This window comes from Cephus cinctus, unplaced genomic scaffold (assembly GCF_000341935.2).
Source record: "Cephus cinctus unplaced genomic scaffold, Ccin1 Ccin1_scaffold0471, whole genome shotgun sequence".
NCBI lineage: Eukaryota > Metazoa > Arthropoda > Insecta > Hymenoptera > Cephidae > Cephus > Cephus cinctus.
Window position 1 is genome coordinate 211943 of NW_014333147.1, and position 15781 is coordinate 227723.

General features: G+C 49.5%; 1 protein-coding gene across 3 annotated transcripts in view; it reads left to right on the forward strand.

Annotated features, from left to right (window-relative positions):
* LOC107268126 (dachshund homolog 2) overlaps positions 1-15781 on the forward strand; it is a 148313-nt gene that overhangs the window by 53840 nt on the left and 78692 nt on the right. For 2 of the 3 annotated variants that reach the window (XM_015740582.2, XM_015740584.2), the window contains exon 2: positions 5917-6065. In XM_015740582.2, coding sequence (XP_015596068.1) covers positions 5917-6065 — 149 coding nt within the window. The remainder of the gene's footprint in view (positions 1-5916; positions 6066-15781) is intronic. The other variant, XM_015740583.2, reaches the window with a different exon arrangement.

Here is a 15781-nt window from a genome sequence, read left to right on the forward strand (position 1 = left end):
GTGTGATTTAATAGTGGAGTGTAAACGCTGCAGCAGTGTCTACCTACATGGATGCTGAGTAGCGTTTAGGAGAAAACAAGTGAAAGAAAAATTAAAAATTAAAAAAAAATCCCTGAAGCGATTTTGAAAAGGAGAACATTTCTTTCAGCTACTTCGAGTCAGCAGTGATTCTAGTAATTCCACGAGTTTTTCCAAAATCGTATTAAAGTCTGATCCCCAAGATTTAACGGTGATTTCGACGTTCCGAGGGTGTGCCGGTTCAGCGAGCGTTCTCGGGAACGACTTGACCTTTTGCAGGGCTCTACGTGTGAAATCGGACAAATCCAATCTGACTGGTGGGACGCGGAGGTCTGTGGAGAAAGAGAGAGATAGAGAGAGAGTCAGATGTGATCGGAGGCTGTATGACGCTCGTAAAAATTTATAATTTGGAAAATATCGCGTCCTTGGATTTCTGCTCTTCGTGCGTCGACGCCTCCGACGACTTCTGACGCCCGACGTCGAGAACGGCCGAATCGAGTTTATAAAGCGGCAAATCGAACCTGGGGAATGACGCTGGTTGTCGAGCCAGAGAGAGAGAGAGAGAGAGATAGAGGGAAGTAGGTATAGAGAGAAAGAAAAAGTAGGCAGAAGATGGGAACGATAACGCGGAAAGACTTTTGACGAAAATTGAAGTCGTTGTTATGACGGGAATTGCATATGACGACGCTTTACGAGGGTTGTCGCGAGTCTCGGATGATAATTCGAGCGACGAAATGACTTTTCCTCTCCCTGTAGCAGCCCTTGTCTTCGCAGTGGTTCCCAACCACCCCCGGTCGACTGTTCACTATTTTGACTATTTAACTAGACGTCGCTAAATCTTTTTACATAATTCCCACATTAACCCACCGATAAGATCGTCACACGAAAAATCATTGAGCTCGATTCCTGATCAATAGGCGACATCGTCATCTCTTCCCGTGGGAACTGCCCATTAATTCGACTAACGCTGTCAGCCCTCGGGGGTTGGAAACTTTTCAGAGACCCCATAGAGTTTCCACCCGCTACTCGTAAACGCTCCGATACCAAAAAGCTATATCATTTTACCAGATGTAAGGTCGCATGAAACCGGATACCATAGTCTATCCTGTGACCAATAGAAGAAAAAAAAAAAAAAAAAATAGGAACAGAGAAAAGGGAGGGTTGCTATACCATATTCTCGATTCTCCCATTCCATCCCTCTAGCCGATACGATTCATATGGGAATTCCTTATATTTATTATACCTATACCTATGGACGATCCGCTTTGGCTCTCGAATGATGCTGTAGTACAGTTAACGTATGACAGAAAAATAATCATAACAAACCCGAAGAATTAATTAGGAATTAAATTAATCCATAGGAAACAAAGTAGATGATCCAAGTGTCTATCAGTCATTTCAAAAGTGTGACTCATTATTCTGTATAAAAATACACAGGTATACTCCATGCAGTAGTCGTACGTGACTCGAGTTCCCAAGGTTTGAGTCCATTCCATTCATAGGTGTTTTATCTCGGGGACATGTTTCCTTTTTATTTGGGCTCTGCGTCCCACGCATTTCGGTATATTTGAGTGGAGTATTTGCGTTGCGCAAGACGGTAGCAGGATGTGCGATAAGGCCGGTCGTAATTCAATGATAATGGGAGGCATGCAGGCTGTGCAGTGGTCCTTGCCACATAAAGTCTCCTCCATTTTTCTATGACTTAACAATAAAAGCGATTCGATCGTAAAGCAATGGCCGCTGGAAAACGCCTTTCACTGGAAATACATAATTTTCCTGTAGTCGAGCATTTCGAATTCTTAGCTGTTTCTCGTAATACCAGTTTCCAGCTGTCCAACGATGTGTTCATTGAGATATTAGCGTGAAATCGGTACCCAGCTATACGGTAGCGCTGCTCACGGTTGTGCTGTGGCTATACGTACACACGCATGTGTCTAGTCGTATAGCAGTTGGAGGTTCAGACAGCAGAGTTTAATCGCGGCAGTGCGAAACGGCCGCGGCCGCCTCGAGCGTCAGATTCGGCCGATGCGCGAAAACGGGGTTGCAACCCTCCCGGTTCAGTCTGCAGCCCTATCCCTCGTCGGGCCATTAATAATATACCCATATTGGACACAATTCACCTTGAAATTAACCGGTAGCCGATTGGTAAGCCGGGGCAAATTGACTTCGAAATTGACAATTTATGAGGGAGCTTGTAGGATACACTGAGAGCAGGCAAGTAGACATTGGAAATCGACTTTGTTGTCGAAAATGCGCGAGGAAGGGGTAAAAGGAAGGGAACGGAAAGACAGGGAGAGAGGGAGAGAGAGAGAGAGAGAGATGAAATTAATATATATATTTTGTCAAAGTTTCTCGATTCCATTATTTTCCATCTTTCTCCCGAGACTCTCTTTGTGTTTCTTTTCTTTCTCGCCGACTTATTGTGAGACAAAGTCGGGCAAATAATAGGAGGCAAAGAGGAGTCCGGCGATTGTCGGGGCACGCGATTCGCTCGCGTGATTCCGCAGTACAGGAGGCTGTCGACATTAGTAAAGGCCTAGCCTTTTGCTACAGTTTGTATACGTATAACGTATATGTATATTCCAGTCGGAGAAACATTAATCGTGAGTCAGAAAATGCATAGCGAGCTCTGTGTTTGTCTTATCAATCAAAAGAGCCGAGCAGATGGAAGGGTTTAGTTTGCGGAAATGGGTTGGTCGGACGCTTAATACAGTCCATTATTCGAATTCTCGTATTTTCGAATTGTCCAAATTTCTGAAAGATCGATCGAAATCCCAGCTCGGATTTCGAAATCCGAAAGGCGTGTCGAGGAGTTGCTCTCTATGATTTTTTGAGGCAAAGTTCGCGTGTTTTAAAATGTCAGAAATTATACGGCGAGATGGACTCGAGTTGATTTTCCATGAGATATGCCTTCCACGATTTGTAATGAAAATCTTAATTACTTTAATTGTTTAATTGTCATCGTGAGTCGGGAAACTCTGGCGATGAGGGAATTACATGAGAGATACAGGCCTATACCCATATGCATGTACAATTGTACATAGGTGAATACGAGGAAGAATCGCACACTGTGCTGGTGAAACTTGAGGAATTACTATTAGGCCTGGAGTCTCGCGTGTCCCACCGCAAAGTGGCTGAAATCGCTGAAATCGCTGAAATGCTCTCGAGGCACCTTTTCTCGATTCTTCATCCGATAGAAGCACTATGATTTGCAGCGAGTTCTCTAATTGTTTTAATTACACTTTGCTTCCGTGGAAAGCGGCCATTCCTTGCAGCCTTGCAGCCTCACAGGGTGTTTCATCTGGAATCCCCTCGCACTGCAAGGAACGATCCAATCCGCATGCCGATTCGCGCGCGATCCATGCGGAAAAGTAAGCGCGGCACGCGATGCTTATCGCGAGAGGTGCGAAACGAGGGGGCTCCGTTTAATCGTTTAGAGGATAATGGCGAGCGAATAAGTGTGCCGCAGCGCTTAGGGCAATTGACGAGGATCGCTCGCTGCTATCGGAAATAATTCCCCGCGTCGTTCACCTTCCTCGTTACGCGACGCGCACTGATAATTAGGAAGCCAATGATCCAAATGATCGAGCAGCTGCCTCGCGCCCTTTTGCTGGCACGCAACTCCATGGTTTAGCGTGAAAATCGAGAGGAGGACAAAAGAAAAGCAAAAGGAATCAAAGATAAATAAGCGCTCTCGATCACGCTGCGGCCTCTTCGCACCGGTTGCCAATAACGATCGATTTCTTACGAAACGTCGATTCAATTAATTCCAAGAGGCGATTGATTATTTCGCATCATCACGCAATATCGGCCGATCGGGAATCGATCTAAGGCCAATTTCTTCTTTTTCTTTAATTTCCGTATATTCTTCAGTCATTCCTCTTTGGCATTCTTACTGCCTCTCTTGGCCTTGCTTTAAAGTCCTTCGTCGATTCTCGTCGCTACGTAAAATTGCTCTGACGTCATATCGAATGACCGGCTGGATCGATCTTGCCGATCGGGATAATTGGGTTGCTCAATCCTTCGTAAGGGTACCTACTGCGTACCTTAACTTGTTTTCCGTCTCTCTCTCTCTCTCTCTCTCTCTCTCTCTCTCTCTCTTTGCGTGCCTGTACAATTATTATGCGCTTTGATCAACCGATTCCACGCCCAATATCGACAACGCTTTATTATACCAGTCTGGCATTGCGCGTTTTACTTGCGATCAGGGTTGCCAAACTGTGCCAGTCGCCAATTGCGAAAATTCTTTTTTTTTTTTTTTTATTACTCTGAAGATTCCCCCTCGTTAATCTCACGGCGGCGGTTTAATACGGCTCTTTGATTTATGTTTTCTTTTTTTCCTAAATTATTTCCACTCCGGGTGGGATATCTGCTTTCTTTTTTTTTTTTTTTCTATTTTATCTCTTTCACGGGATCCTCGAGGATTTCAAGGAAGACGAGAATGATTCTTGTGGCGGCAGAGTTTTTAATACAAAATCGAACGCAAACAAGTGTATTGTATAAGCTAAGCGTTTGAGTGCGTTCTTGTTTTCGGTGTAACCCGAAGCTAAGCGGTTTAAAAGATGAACGCCGGCATAACCGGCCGTCTGTCTGATAATCGTCTGGAGATCTCGGACGTCGCGAGTCCTCCGAGTCCTCCGAGTCCTTTCGAGTCCCACTGATCATTTTGGAATGGAGAATCGAGCAGGGGGAGGGAGAAGTGGGAAGGGAAGGGGGAAAAGTGAGCAAGAATGGCGGGAGGGGGATGAGAACAGAAAGACGGGATGAAAAATTAGATTTACAAATCTGTCCTGACTACTATGAGATTGCTCGCTTAGTCGGCAGGGGTGCTCAGACACTTTGTTTATTTATCTAAATTAAGCAATTCCGAAATCCCATCTGCAGCACAGTAGAAGTCGACCCAACACCACGTCATAGCTACAAACGATGTTTCACGGGAAAGATTTATTTTGTTCATACTCATCGCGCTTAGAGTATGGACTAGAATTTGGAGGAAGGGTGGAAGATTGAGAACCTCTAACGGTGCTAGGTGCCACATCCAGAGCGGAGGGAAGAAGGTCCATAAGCGCACGGCAGGCACGTCCCATGTATTTCCTTCGCAAGGTAGAACGATCCTCTCTCTCTCTCTCTCTCTCTCTCTCTCTCTCTCTCTCTCTCTCTCTCTCTCCGCGCATACGTATTACAGAGAGAGTATATTGAAATAGTATGGGTGAGCGCCTCTCTGGCGCCTGCCGCTATGAAAAATGAAGATCCCTGCCAAGCACACTGCACCAGCGTCCAGATTGTTTCAACGGATCTCTTCGGCTCGGCCGCGGCGGCCGGACTGAGGGATTTTAGAATTTCGAAGCTAGAGGGGATCTATGGAAGCCGAGCAATGGAGCGTCTTAATTCATGCATAAATTAGCCAGCAACCTTTTGGTTCGTTAGGATCCGTCGAAAGATTCGACGCCTTCACCCACGTGCACAGTAACAACAATGATGCAAGTAGACGAGGTGGAGCCACTAGGGGTTCCGTGGATTTCGACGGTGACGTCACCGGACCCATTCGTTGTTCCGATTGGCTGAGCTCACCTGCGCTGTGTCGTCACGCCGCAACAACATCAGTTCCATTTCGAGAAGTCACCTCCTTACGAACCGAAACGCAAATCTTTTGTTTCTTCGAACGTGACGCTTTGATCGGTCCCTGCGCGATCTTTAAGAAAATCGAAAGTCTTCAGTGGCTATACACACCTCGTCTATTTGTATCGTGCAGTGAAAACGACCTCCGTCCGTGACCCAAAGAATAAACGTCCTTAACGCTTTTGTAGAAGCTCGCCATAACGGCGTCTCTTCTCGGGGTAAGAACGTTACCTCGATGACGGGTGTCTCTAACGACAGTAACTCTCTACCACTGTACAGCTCCAGGCCTGGGAGACCGCCGAAGAGGGCATCGGTTACTTTGAGTCTGGCAGCAAGTCACCTGGCCGCTGCCGCCGCTCATCACCCCCAGCATCCCTTGAAGAAGCACCGCATGGACAACGGGGATTACTACGAGAACGGACACCTCGGTGAGTGACTTATTCTATTTATAGACCAAAGAGACAGTCCGAACACTTGCCGGATGGCTGTTTTGGGGACGTGGACCGTTTGTGGCGCGCGCTAGGAGTACAGTATATAGACACTTTTTTGGGGAGTTTGGGCAAACGAGTAGAGAGCGGCGTAGCTATTTGATTACCGGTATCCGTAGGCCGTGGCGTAGCGGCGCACCGGGTGACCCTAGCAATCAATTAATTAGGGGAATCAAACACACTTGGAGTGAGCAAATTAACTGCAACTGCAGCAACCGTGTTGCGGCCTGCGGTGGCGGTTCGTGCCCAATATGGAATGCCGGGGCCGAGTACTGACATTCGAACCCCATGCGTGCTGGAACGAACGACCTGAGCCTCGTCCTTCTCGTACATAACCTAGTAGTCCCTGCAGTCCCTGCAGTCCCTGCAGTCCCTGTTACATGCCTACTACTCATCTTCCCACTATCCATATTGAACGGTCCATTCTCGATGGCTCGGAATTCACTCCGATTTTCGATATATCGTTTGTGCTCATAATTAAGGGAGCACCGTGTGCTGCGTTTTGGCATTTTTATAAACATGTGGGAAAAGCCTCCGGTAAACAGTCGTGAATCAATGTTTGCCATTAACTGTGTATCCCTATATGCATTTCCCATATAGCCAACATACGTGGGGGTTTGCTCGCAACGGTAAACGCTGCGGTCGCCAATTACGTGATTGCATTTGGATTGATTAGCTGATTTTGAAAGTAACCCGAATTATTACGAACGACGAAGCGAAAGCGGATTTGATTGATCCAGAGTTACTTTCTCCCTCGGCTCTGTCTTCCTTCGACGAGGCTCCCGGCTCGCGGCTTTGCTCCGTTCAGCGCGACGCGGTCGGCTCCTAATGGGCAGCAGGGCTGCTGCACCGGGGGATGATTCTGAAAATATCGATGCAATGGAATTATGGTAAGGTTGGGTATTGCCATTTTTTTTTTCAATTTCACCCCCGGCGAACATGGCACTTCCCATAAGGCAATTAATAAACTCAACAAGCGAGATCCGATCTCGATACAGCGTGTATATCCATTCTGCGGGCAACAATGGAAGGACAATGGCTGCCCGTTATTGTTGTCCGATACGCATCTATGTTGTCTCTACGAAATTAAAAGTGATGAGAAAAATAAATAGTCCTGGCTGTTTAGCCAGCGCCGCGTGGCCAAGGGGGGGTGCGTTTCCTGCTACCACCCTCGTCCTTCGCACTGCCCTGCCTGCCTGCTTTCTTCCTGTCCTACGTCACGTCCTCGCTGGTTTACGCGTCTCGTACTTTTTCGTTGACAGGAGTTAAAAATAAGAAAGGTAACAAAGGTGAAATTAAAAAGGGGATCCTTTCGTCGAGTCAATCGGATTTGAAGGGTTCCTTCCTGGGAGGCTCGATAAGGGTTGATCGTCCAGCCGAATTCGGCCACGTCGGCGCAATGACAATGACGAAGCACGCGGAAAGGCGGCGAGAAAGAGGAAATAAAGGAAGAAGTGAAAATGAGAAAACGAGAGAGAAACGAAGAAGGGACTCGCACGCTATGTAAACAGGACTTAACTGATGCGCAGCTCGTCACACGCACGTCATCGCTTTCAGACAGCATGAAATTATAACAGCATGTTTTTCTTGGCCTCTGTTTTCAATAAAGGGGGCAAACATTATTTTGTCAGTCAATCAAGAGAGCCCTGATGGGTGGGAGCACCGGTGCTCCCCATGGTCCCCGTCTGGGTCCCCGCACGAATTTCACACTCAAATTGCGCAATGTAATTATTTTCAAAGAGTTTTCCAATAGCAAGTCGATACACGGAACAAACATGGCAGAGATGAGTCGCGCTTTTTCAAATTTCTCGAAAGAAATCAAATTATCCCATTTAACAGAAATTGATGATATAATGAGCTGTTTAACGGCGTCCCAACCCTCTCCCACTATACTGTATATTCTGGCTCAGCAGTGAAATTCATTGAACGCGTCTGGCACGTCCACACGCGTGCTCTCGTGTGGATCCTGCGGGTCGCGGGGAGGGCCGGGGAGGGCCGGGGAGGGCCGGGGAGGGGTGCAGCGCCTAGTGCCAAGCGAATGCTCATAAAAGCATTGATTAACTGTTGGCGGTCGTAGGTCAGCACGGCTGGGCCACAGGCCAATAAAACCTGGCTAATAGTGCCTCGACATCGCTTCAATATCATTTGTTGACTGGTCGAGGCTTTTCGTGCGCGACAGCCTACTAATATCGTGTTCGTTACCGGCAGTAAAAGGCGTCACGATAAACTCCGAACCGTCGCCTCTTTTTCCGCTTCTCCCCTGTGGCTGCTTCTATGACGGATTTATTTATTTTATTATCCAACCGATTCCTACGGTCTCCACGTGTATCGTGGGTAACGCACAGTAGTCGCGGATCAAATCGGCTGACCGCAGGCGTCAAAGCCACAAAATTGTGGCTCTTACCCGCAGAGGTTAATCCGGAGGAAGTAATTAACGAATTTCGAAACGGCAAACTGACCAACCCAAATTCGCCCCAAGAGCCGTAACGTCGCGTATACGTGAACGCGATCGTGAATTTCCTACCTGAGTGTACCGGGGACTACGGGGACTACGGGGACTACGGGGATGTCCTGGGGGACCCGCCGTCCTGAGAACAGGACGATGGTCATCGAGGACCTTCCAGGCCGTGTAGGATGCTTCTCCTGGTAAACTCTTTTGGATTCTATTGCGTTTTAAATCGACTGGTGGCTGATTAAAAAATTCTTTTATATCTGCGTATTTGTTTACGTCGCTCCTATCCTTGTTTGGGCAATAATTAATCAGACCAATAATTGGTTTAATCAATGCTGCTTCGACCAAAGAGAATCCTTTCCAGGATGAATCCTTGATGGATTTGGGATTCCTGGAGAGAACGGATGATTTCGTGATGACGCGACGGGGTAGTGTCACGGGGGTTGGGAATCGGTTACAATCAAGGTTTAGTGTGTCGGAGTGGCGCGCCGGCTTGATTGTTTTTACGAGAGCGCCGCTAAAATAAAAGTAACAGCCCCGCGGGCAACGTCCGTGCATTAAACCTCTTCATTTTGGTAACACTGTTATAGTTTTACTGCCTCCTAAATCAGGGACCGCGGGAATTTTCGTATCGTCTTTTTGTCTCGGCCAATGAAGATATCAACGTCGGTTTTGTCGCTTCTACGAGGAAGAATTATCTGCCGCCGCCCGGGACTCCCCGACCCCTCCGCTCCTTCCCTCAGGACTTCCTGCACTTCGGTTGGCCAGCCTGGCCGCTTCCAGAGTTCGCTTTTCCACGACACTCGCTGGCCATCTGAAACGCGGCGGATTAAAGCCGTAAAGGGGTCGCTCCTCCACGGGAGCAAGACCCGACGGAGATGGCGCTGCAGCGTTGCTGCAGGTTGTAAAGTCAGATGTGAAGTCGGCCGCGTGTGCGTCAACCCTCCTGTAAACCTCCAGCCATAAAACCACTCGCGGTGGACATGGCCCATTTCACTAGGACTTGGTTGGCAAGGCTGCGGCTGGCCTGCACTCTGCACGCGGCGACCGTAGCCGGCTCGAGGAAGGCTGTGCTTTTACATGGTAATTGGTACTTCGAGAAAGGCCCACGTGTGCGCTGCGCGCAAGCGGCAGTCGGAATGTCCAGAGAATTCGTGTAAGGGAAGAAAAAGTGCACCTGCCGCCTGCAGACTGACGAGAAAGACAAGGAAGAAGATTTGCTTATCACAGGACAGTCGATCGAGCAACGCGGCTGGCAGAGCCACGTGCGCCGGTGAAGTCCTCTTGCGGTAGGGTTGCGTCGCGACGCCCATGCGTCCCGTTGCGGGAGAAGAGCACAGGTGGAGAGCGAACGGCCGGGCAAGTGTCGGGCAATTTCCTGCAATTAAAAGCGAATTAATTGGCAAAAAAATGCGTCGAGTTTTCATGCCGCGGGAAAAGCTCGACGATTTACTCGTTAGCGCCGGTAGCGCTCAATTAACTTGTGAATCGGTCGGACGCTTTGTTGAAGAGAGCAGCCAGTATTTCTGTGTAATCTACACCCCACGAGCGGGGCCCGCAACACTGCCGACCCTTGTCCGCAGCCCTCGGTGTTATGACGGTTGGCGGCTCGGCGGAAACGCTGGTATAGAAAATGGAAAAAAAAGGAGAAAAAAAGAGGTGGCGTCGGCGCGGGAGAAAGCTCGAGATAAAAAAGGAGCAAAGGAAATATGAAATCCATGCGCCGCCAGGAGCCGTGTTTGTTTTTTAATTGTAAGCGCTTTTTGTCGGACGTCGCGCTTTTCACCCCGTACGCGAAGATAAGCTCTGCCCGCGCGACCAAAGGGGGTGCGTTGTGAATGAAATGCCGACGCGCTGGCTTCGCTTTCGATTCTTCCTCTTTTTTCTCTTCATTTTATACTCAGCGACTACCGGCTACGAGGTTTCGGGTAGTTTACTGGCGGGGGCCGGGTGATGATCCGGGTCCGGTAATTGCGCGGGACTGTCAGGGGGTGGGATCGGTCTCGTTGACGTGCGATCTGATCGGAGACGATCTTGCATGCTAATGCAGACTAATGCAACCCTAGCTGCTCCGCACCCTTCCACCCGTCCACCCTTCCATCCTTTTTCTACTTGTCTATCCTCAGGTTTGTCAGGAGGGGCCCCGAGGTGGTTGCTCGTTGGTCATCGGTACTGCCGTACTGCCTGTCCCGTAACTTCAGTTTAGCAGCTGTTTTTACACATTGGCTGGCCTGGTTCACGTCCAGATCCTTGTCTTGATCCGGAGGCAATTGCGGAAACGCGACTACTGCCTGGTCGCTTTCGTCAGTGAATAAATTTAACCGGAAACGGAATCGCCTGGGCCCCCAATATCTCTGCTGGTTTGAACCTTTGACTCGCGATGGGAACTTTTTATCCGGAACTCGTCAACTGCTCTACAAATGGCTCTCGGTCGAGCTTTATGCGCTTATGCGATACACGCTCTTTATTTTAATTACGGCATAAAATGATAAACAATGTCCACAGATGCTCTCTCGTACGGGATTAAAGTGTGTACGACGCTCGGGTTTAAATCGCTCAACAGTTGGACTCATATGGCGCATCAAAAGACATAAACCTGCCCACCATAAAAACTTCATGTACGTTGGTTCTACGGAGCATAGATATTGCGCTGTAATGTCTTTTTCCTCCGCAGCAAAGAGAGAGGGAGAGAGAGAGAGACGGGAACTGCGTATACATTGGGCTCTTTGAATTTTTCTCTTTTCGCTTTTCGGGGCCCTACGAGAGCTGCTGGTCTGTGCCTACCCTCTCTGTTCCTATAGGAACTGTCAGGGCTTCACCCTCTATGGAAATATCAATTGCTGCCAGCGAAACTGGTACGTCTGTCAGGATCTCGTTCATCCAACAAAAGTGGCCTACCTGCTCCCAGACGCAGCCAGTCGGAAGATATTAATAACAAAATATGATATAATAGGAGCATCCCCTGCGAAATACAATAGAATGTTTATACTCGGGATTAAAGCGATGCTCTGCCCACCCCGACGCTTGTAACTGTACGATGTAAAAGTCTTGTCTTCTTGGGCCTCCGTGCTGGCCAACTGGCACACTGCGAACAGGGCGAACAGTGCGAACAGGGCGAACAGTGCGAACACGGCTACGGTCGCATTGCGAACATGGATTGAACACACGGCGAGCACACGGCGAGCACACGGCGTACACGGCCACACATTTACGAGCCAGAGTCCCCGGGGGCAGATGCTCCGAAATGCAGCGGGCCCCGTTTCGATCTACGTTTTGATATGCCGCGGGAAAGATTTACTTTGAAGATTAGAGGCGTTCGATTTGGAAAGGCGCCATTCGTGAGTGTGAGATGCCTGGCGATTGGCCGGGTTGGCCGAGAGCAGTGAGAAGGAGAGAGACAAAGGGAGAGATGATAAAATTAGTGAAAATAGGTAAAATAAAGAAAGAGCCTTCGGGCCTGAGATCTGCAAAGGGACGAGTGTGTATCCGATCGATGTGTAGCACGAAGATCATTCACGTAATATAATATGCATCGACGGGACGATAACGCTTTTTCTTTTTTGCCGTGACGTGGTGCGAGAGGAGAAGCTGGGTCCACGGGAGAGGGAATCACGGAGATGAGAATGGCGGATGGTGATGGGCCCACGTCGCTCATCAAAGGCCCCAAATCAAAAGGGGCCCCGAGCCAAGGAGATGCGCTAACGTCAGAAAATAGATAATTTGAATGGGGCTTCAGAGCCGACAGTAATTTCATAAATTTGTGGTTACCCGCTGGTGTGGGTCCTGCGTCTTCAAAAATCTGGTACAACCACGCAAGAGTTATCATCTCCTCCTGGTTACCTGACAATGGGTACGCGGCTCTTAGGCAGGATCCGCATCAGGTTCAGGAAATCCTCAATAAACACAAGGGAGCATTCTTAGGCAGGCAGGAAGGAAGACGAGACTCGGAATTGAAATTGAAAGGCATCTACGGACCAGGCGAGATGAAGACGAATTTTCTCAGAGAATTTAAAGCATCTTCGAAGACTTCTAACCAGTCGACGAAAGGCTGCGGTTGCAGTGGCTGTGGGAGGTGGGCGGTGGGAGGAGGTGGCAGGTATAGATACAGTACACGAAGAACCAAGTGGATACGAACTCAGGAGTGTAAATAATAGTAAGGCTGATTGTGGGCGTGGCTGACAGAACTCTAAAAAGCTTGGACTATATATCAAGGGGTTTACTGCCCTTGGATGATGCTTATGGAGGGAGACCATGGACCCAAAGAACAAATACTAAGCGCAGCATCAGTCCTAGTCGCGCGCGCTCCGCCACCTCCTCCGTCTCCTCCTTAGCCCTTTGCTGCTTCGCTCTGGCTCAGTACGTTCCTCGGGTTGGCGTCGTTAAGGGCTGAAGAAGATTGGTTGCTTCTTCGGGGCCCGTAGAGCCTGGCCCGCGACCGGCTCCTATTTATCCTTTGGGCCCCCGCCGCACAGATACACGTCTCAATAGGCTCTCTTGGAAGATTCTAACAGTTCTTCCTCACTCTCTCTCTCTCTCTCTCTTTCTTCTTGTTCTTCTCCTCCTTTCCTCTCTTCTGCGCTCCGTTTACTGGCCTTTCTCGCCCCTCTCGCCCCTCTCGCCCCTCTCGCCCAGGGCATCGACGTTTCGCAGTTACAGTCAGTCGATCTTCCGTGCCGGTGTGCCGATGCTCCTGGGGTCGATTACTCGAAAAACCGGATTCCTCGCGAGAAACGTCGTTTCCCCATTCTGTCTGCCGTACCGACGCGTCTGCGCATGCGCGAGCGCATTAACGCGATACGCCTGAGTGATCTTAGGCTGAATTCGGCATACTTATCGCGTCTCCCTCACGTTCGATATTCCGCATGTATATATCTTTATTGTACATTTTGGAAATTCTGGTAGGTTCCAGATTAGCTCAGGTCAGGTTAGGTCAGATAAGATTAGAAAGGACCGAAGGGGGCACCTACGTTTTTCCATCCTTTTCGACGGCCAAGAACAATGGCAGAGGATTCGGGGAAGACGGACGCGGGGACAAAGGGCAAATTTTCCAAATAATTTCACGTGGTTGGGATTCAGCCGGGTGTAGGTTATCCCTTTGTTTACGGAAGCCAGTGGCGCAGAAAAAGTGTAATCCTCTCCTTAGCTGAGAGCCGCGTGTTACGAGATCGAAGTGGGATGCTGGTAGGAGGAAGCGAATGGAGGGAAAGGAAGAGACGGAGAGAAGACTAGAAGTCGGCGATCCAAGTGCGGGAGAAACTAAAATTAAAGTTAAGCAAAGTGGCCGGGGCGACTGGGCAGAAATGAATTTTGGCAAAGGCTCGCCATCAGCCACCCTCTTCCCTTTCTACGGATCGATGAGCCAGATTAATCTTTTTAGGCCTTTCCGCTGTTACTTCTGACCGCTCGCACGTAAGCTTCGAGCCGTGTAGGTGTACCGTGTTCTCTCTGTTGGCCACTCTCGGCCTTTGAAGGGAGTCCACCAAAAGCCCTCTCTTTTTTTTACCCCAAATTCCCGTTCTCTCGCGACGCCTGTATCTGCGGCCTTTACACTCTCGAATCGCTCTCCGACTACACTTGAACTGCGAGAGCGAGGAGATGCGACTGGCCTTTTCTCTCTCTCTCTCTCTCTCTCTCTCTCTCTCCTCTATTCTCTATACCATTGCAGTATGTCTACATGGTATGCCTTACGTCTCTCTTTGGGCCGCCTCTTCTTGGGATATATCAAAATGACGGACGCAACGGTCGTGGCTGCCCAGAGCTCATTTAGCCGGGCAATTTATTCTCGCGTTTTGTAATTAACACCAGAAAGAAGTAGCGAGATTCTATGGCGGGGAGGTGGTAGTGGTAGGGAGGGAGGGGGGGCGGTGGAGGAGGAGGAGGACGAGGGGGTGCATCAATGCCGGTGTGGGTCGTAGGGCTTACGGGCCCCGTATGACTGTTAAGTACGAGAGCGAAGGCCGGCACTGGTCCAGGAGAGTTCAGGAGAAGAGGATGAGAGGATGTGGAGGACGAGGAGGACGAGGAGGACGAGGAGGATGATGGGGCCCTCTGAGGTCTCTGCATGCCACTGCAGTCAGGCCAGACAGAAAGCGGTCTGTATAATTATGGGTTGTCACCTCATCAGCTTGTGAGCGGAGAGCCGTGAGGTGGAGAGGGACTCATAGGAGTGCAGTCTTTAGCTCAAATTGTGTTTTATCGCCGTTCAGTCAGTTCACTCTGGACCACTCGCATCCCGACTCCCCGACGAGCTCGCGTTTCATTTCGCCTTAGACTCTAGACTTTTAGAGTCGCGATGCCTCCAGCTCCCACCGCCCCCTCGACCCCTCCTCCATCCCCACCTCCAGTGTAATTGGAATGACGAGTCTTTTTTACGTACGCTTCTCGGAAAGAACTTACCCAGCTTCATCTCGATCAGGCCCATAAGAGACGAACGTTAGCTTCGCTCCTCCTCAGCATCCCCCTAGCTGCTGCAGGTAGGACTTTTGAAGTGGCCCGAACAAGCCTAGAGAGTATATCGACAGGGTATCGATTATGGTAGCGACGGGGTCGGTTGGGCGACTATCGGAAATGCAGATTGTTAGAGGCATCGACTGCGTCGGGGAGGGATGAGTTTGGCTACGTCAGTGATTGCAGCATACATGTGCGCGAGGACGGCGGCTAAGTGGAGAGTTTAGAGGGATTTCATTAAATCATATGGATTGGGGATAATGTATGTTATTGAGCGGAGCGTTCAAATCGCGCTCTATAAGTTGTAATAAGTCCAATTTTAGGGCCGGTCATGGCCCGGGTCCCACAGTGGCTCTCAGGCGGCCGAACCCGAGGGTCGTCGATCCCCCCGTTGGGCCTCCGGAGCTCAAGGAAAAGTCGAGGCCAATAGTCACTGGCGTACGGCCCAGCTTCCCGAACCCGCCACTTACTCGTCAAACGGCCAGCCGGCCTAGCCGGCCCGAACGGCGAAATCACTGCCATTTGGATAATTTGTAATGAATAGGGACTCGCGCTTCTAGCCAAGATCTACGGGCTCCAAATGACAATAGTTTGAACTGTCCCATATATCATGCGATCCAGGGCTGCCCTCCTCCTGGTCCTTCGCTCTTTCTATTGACTTTCGTGGAAAGGCAATAACGTCGCCGCCGCGTCATGGACCACGAGAGTCTGCGGCGTGGGTAGAAGAATGGATGGAAGGGGGAGAATTCGTAACGAG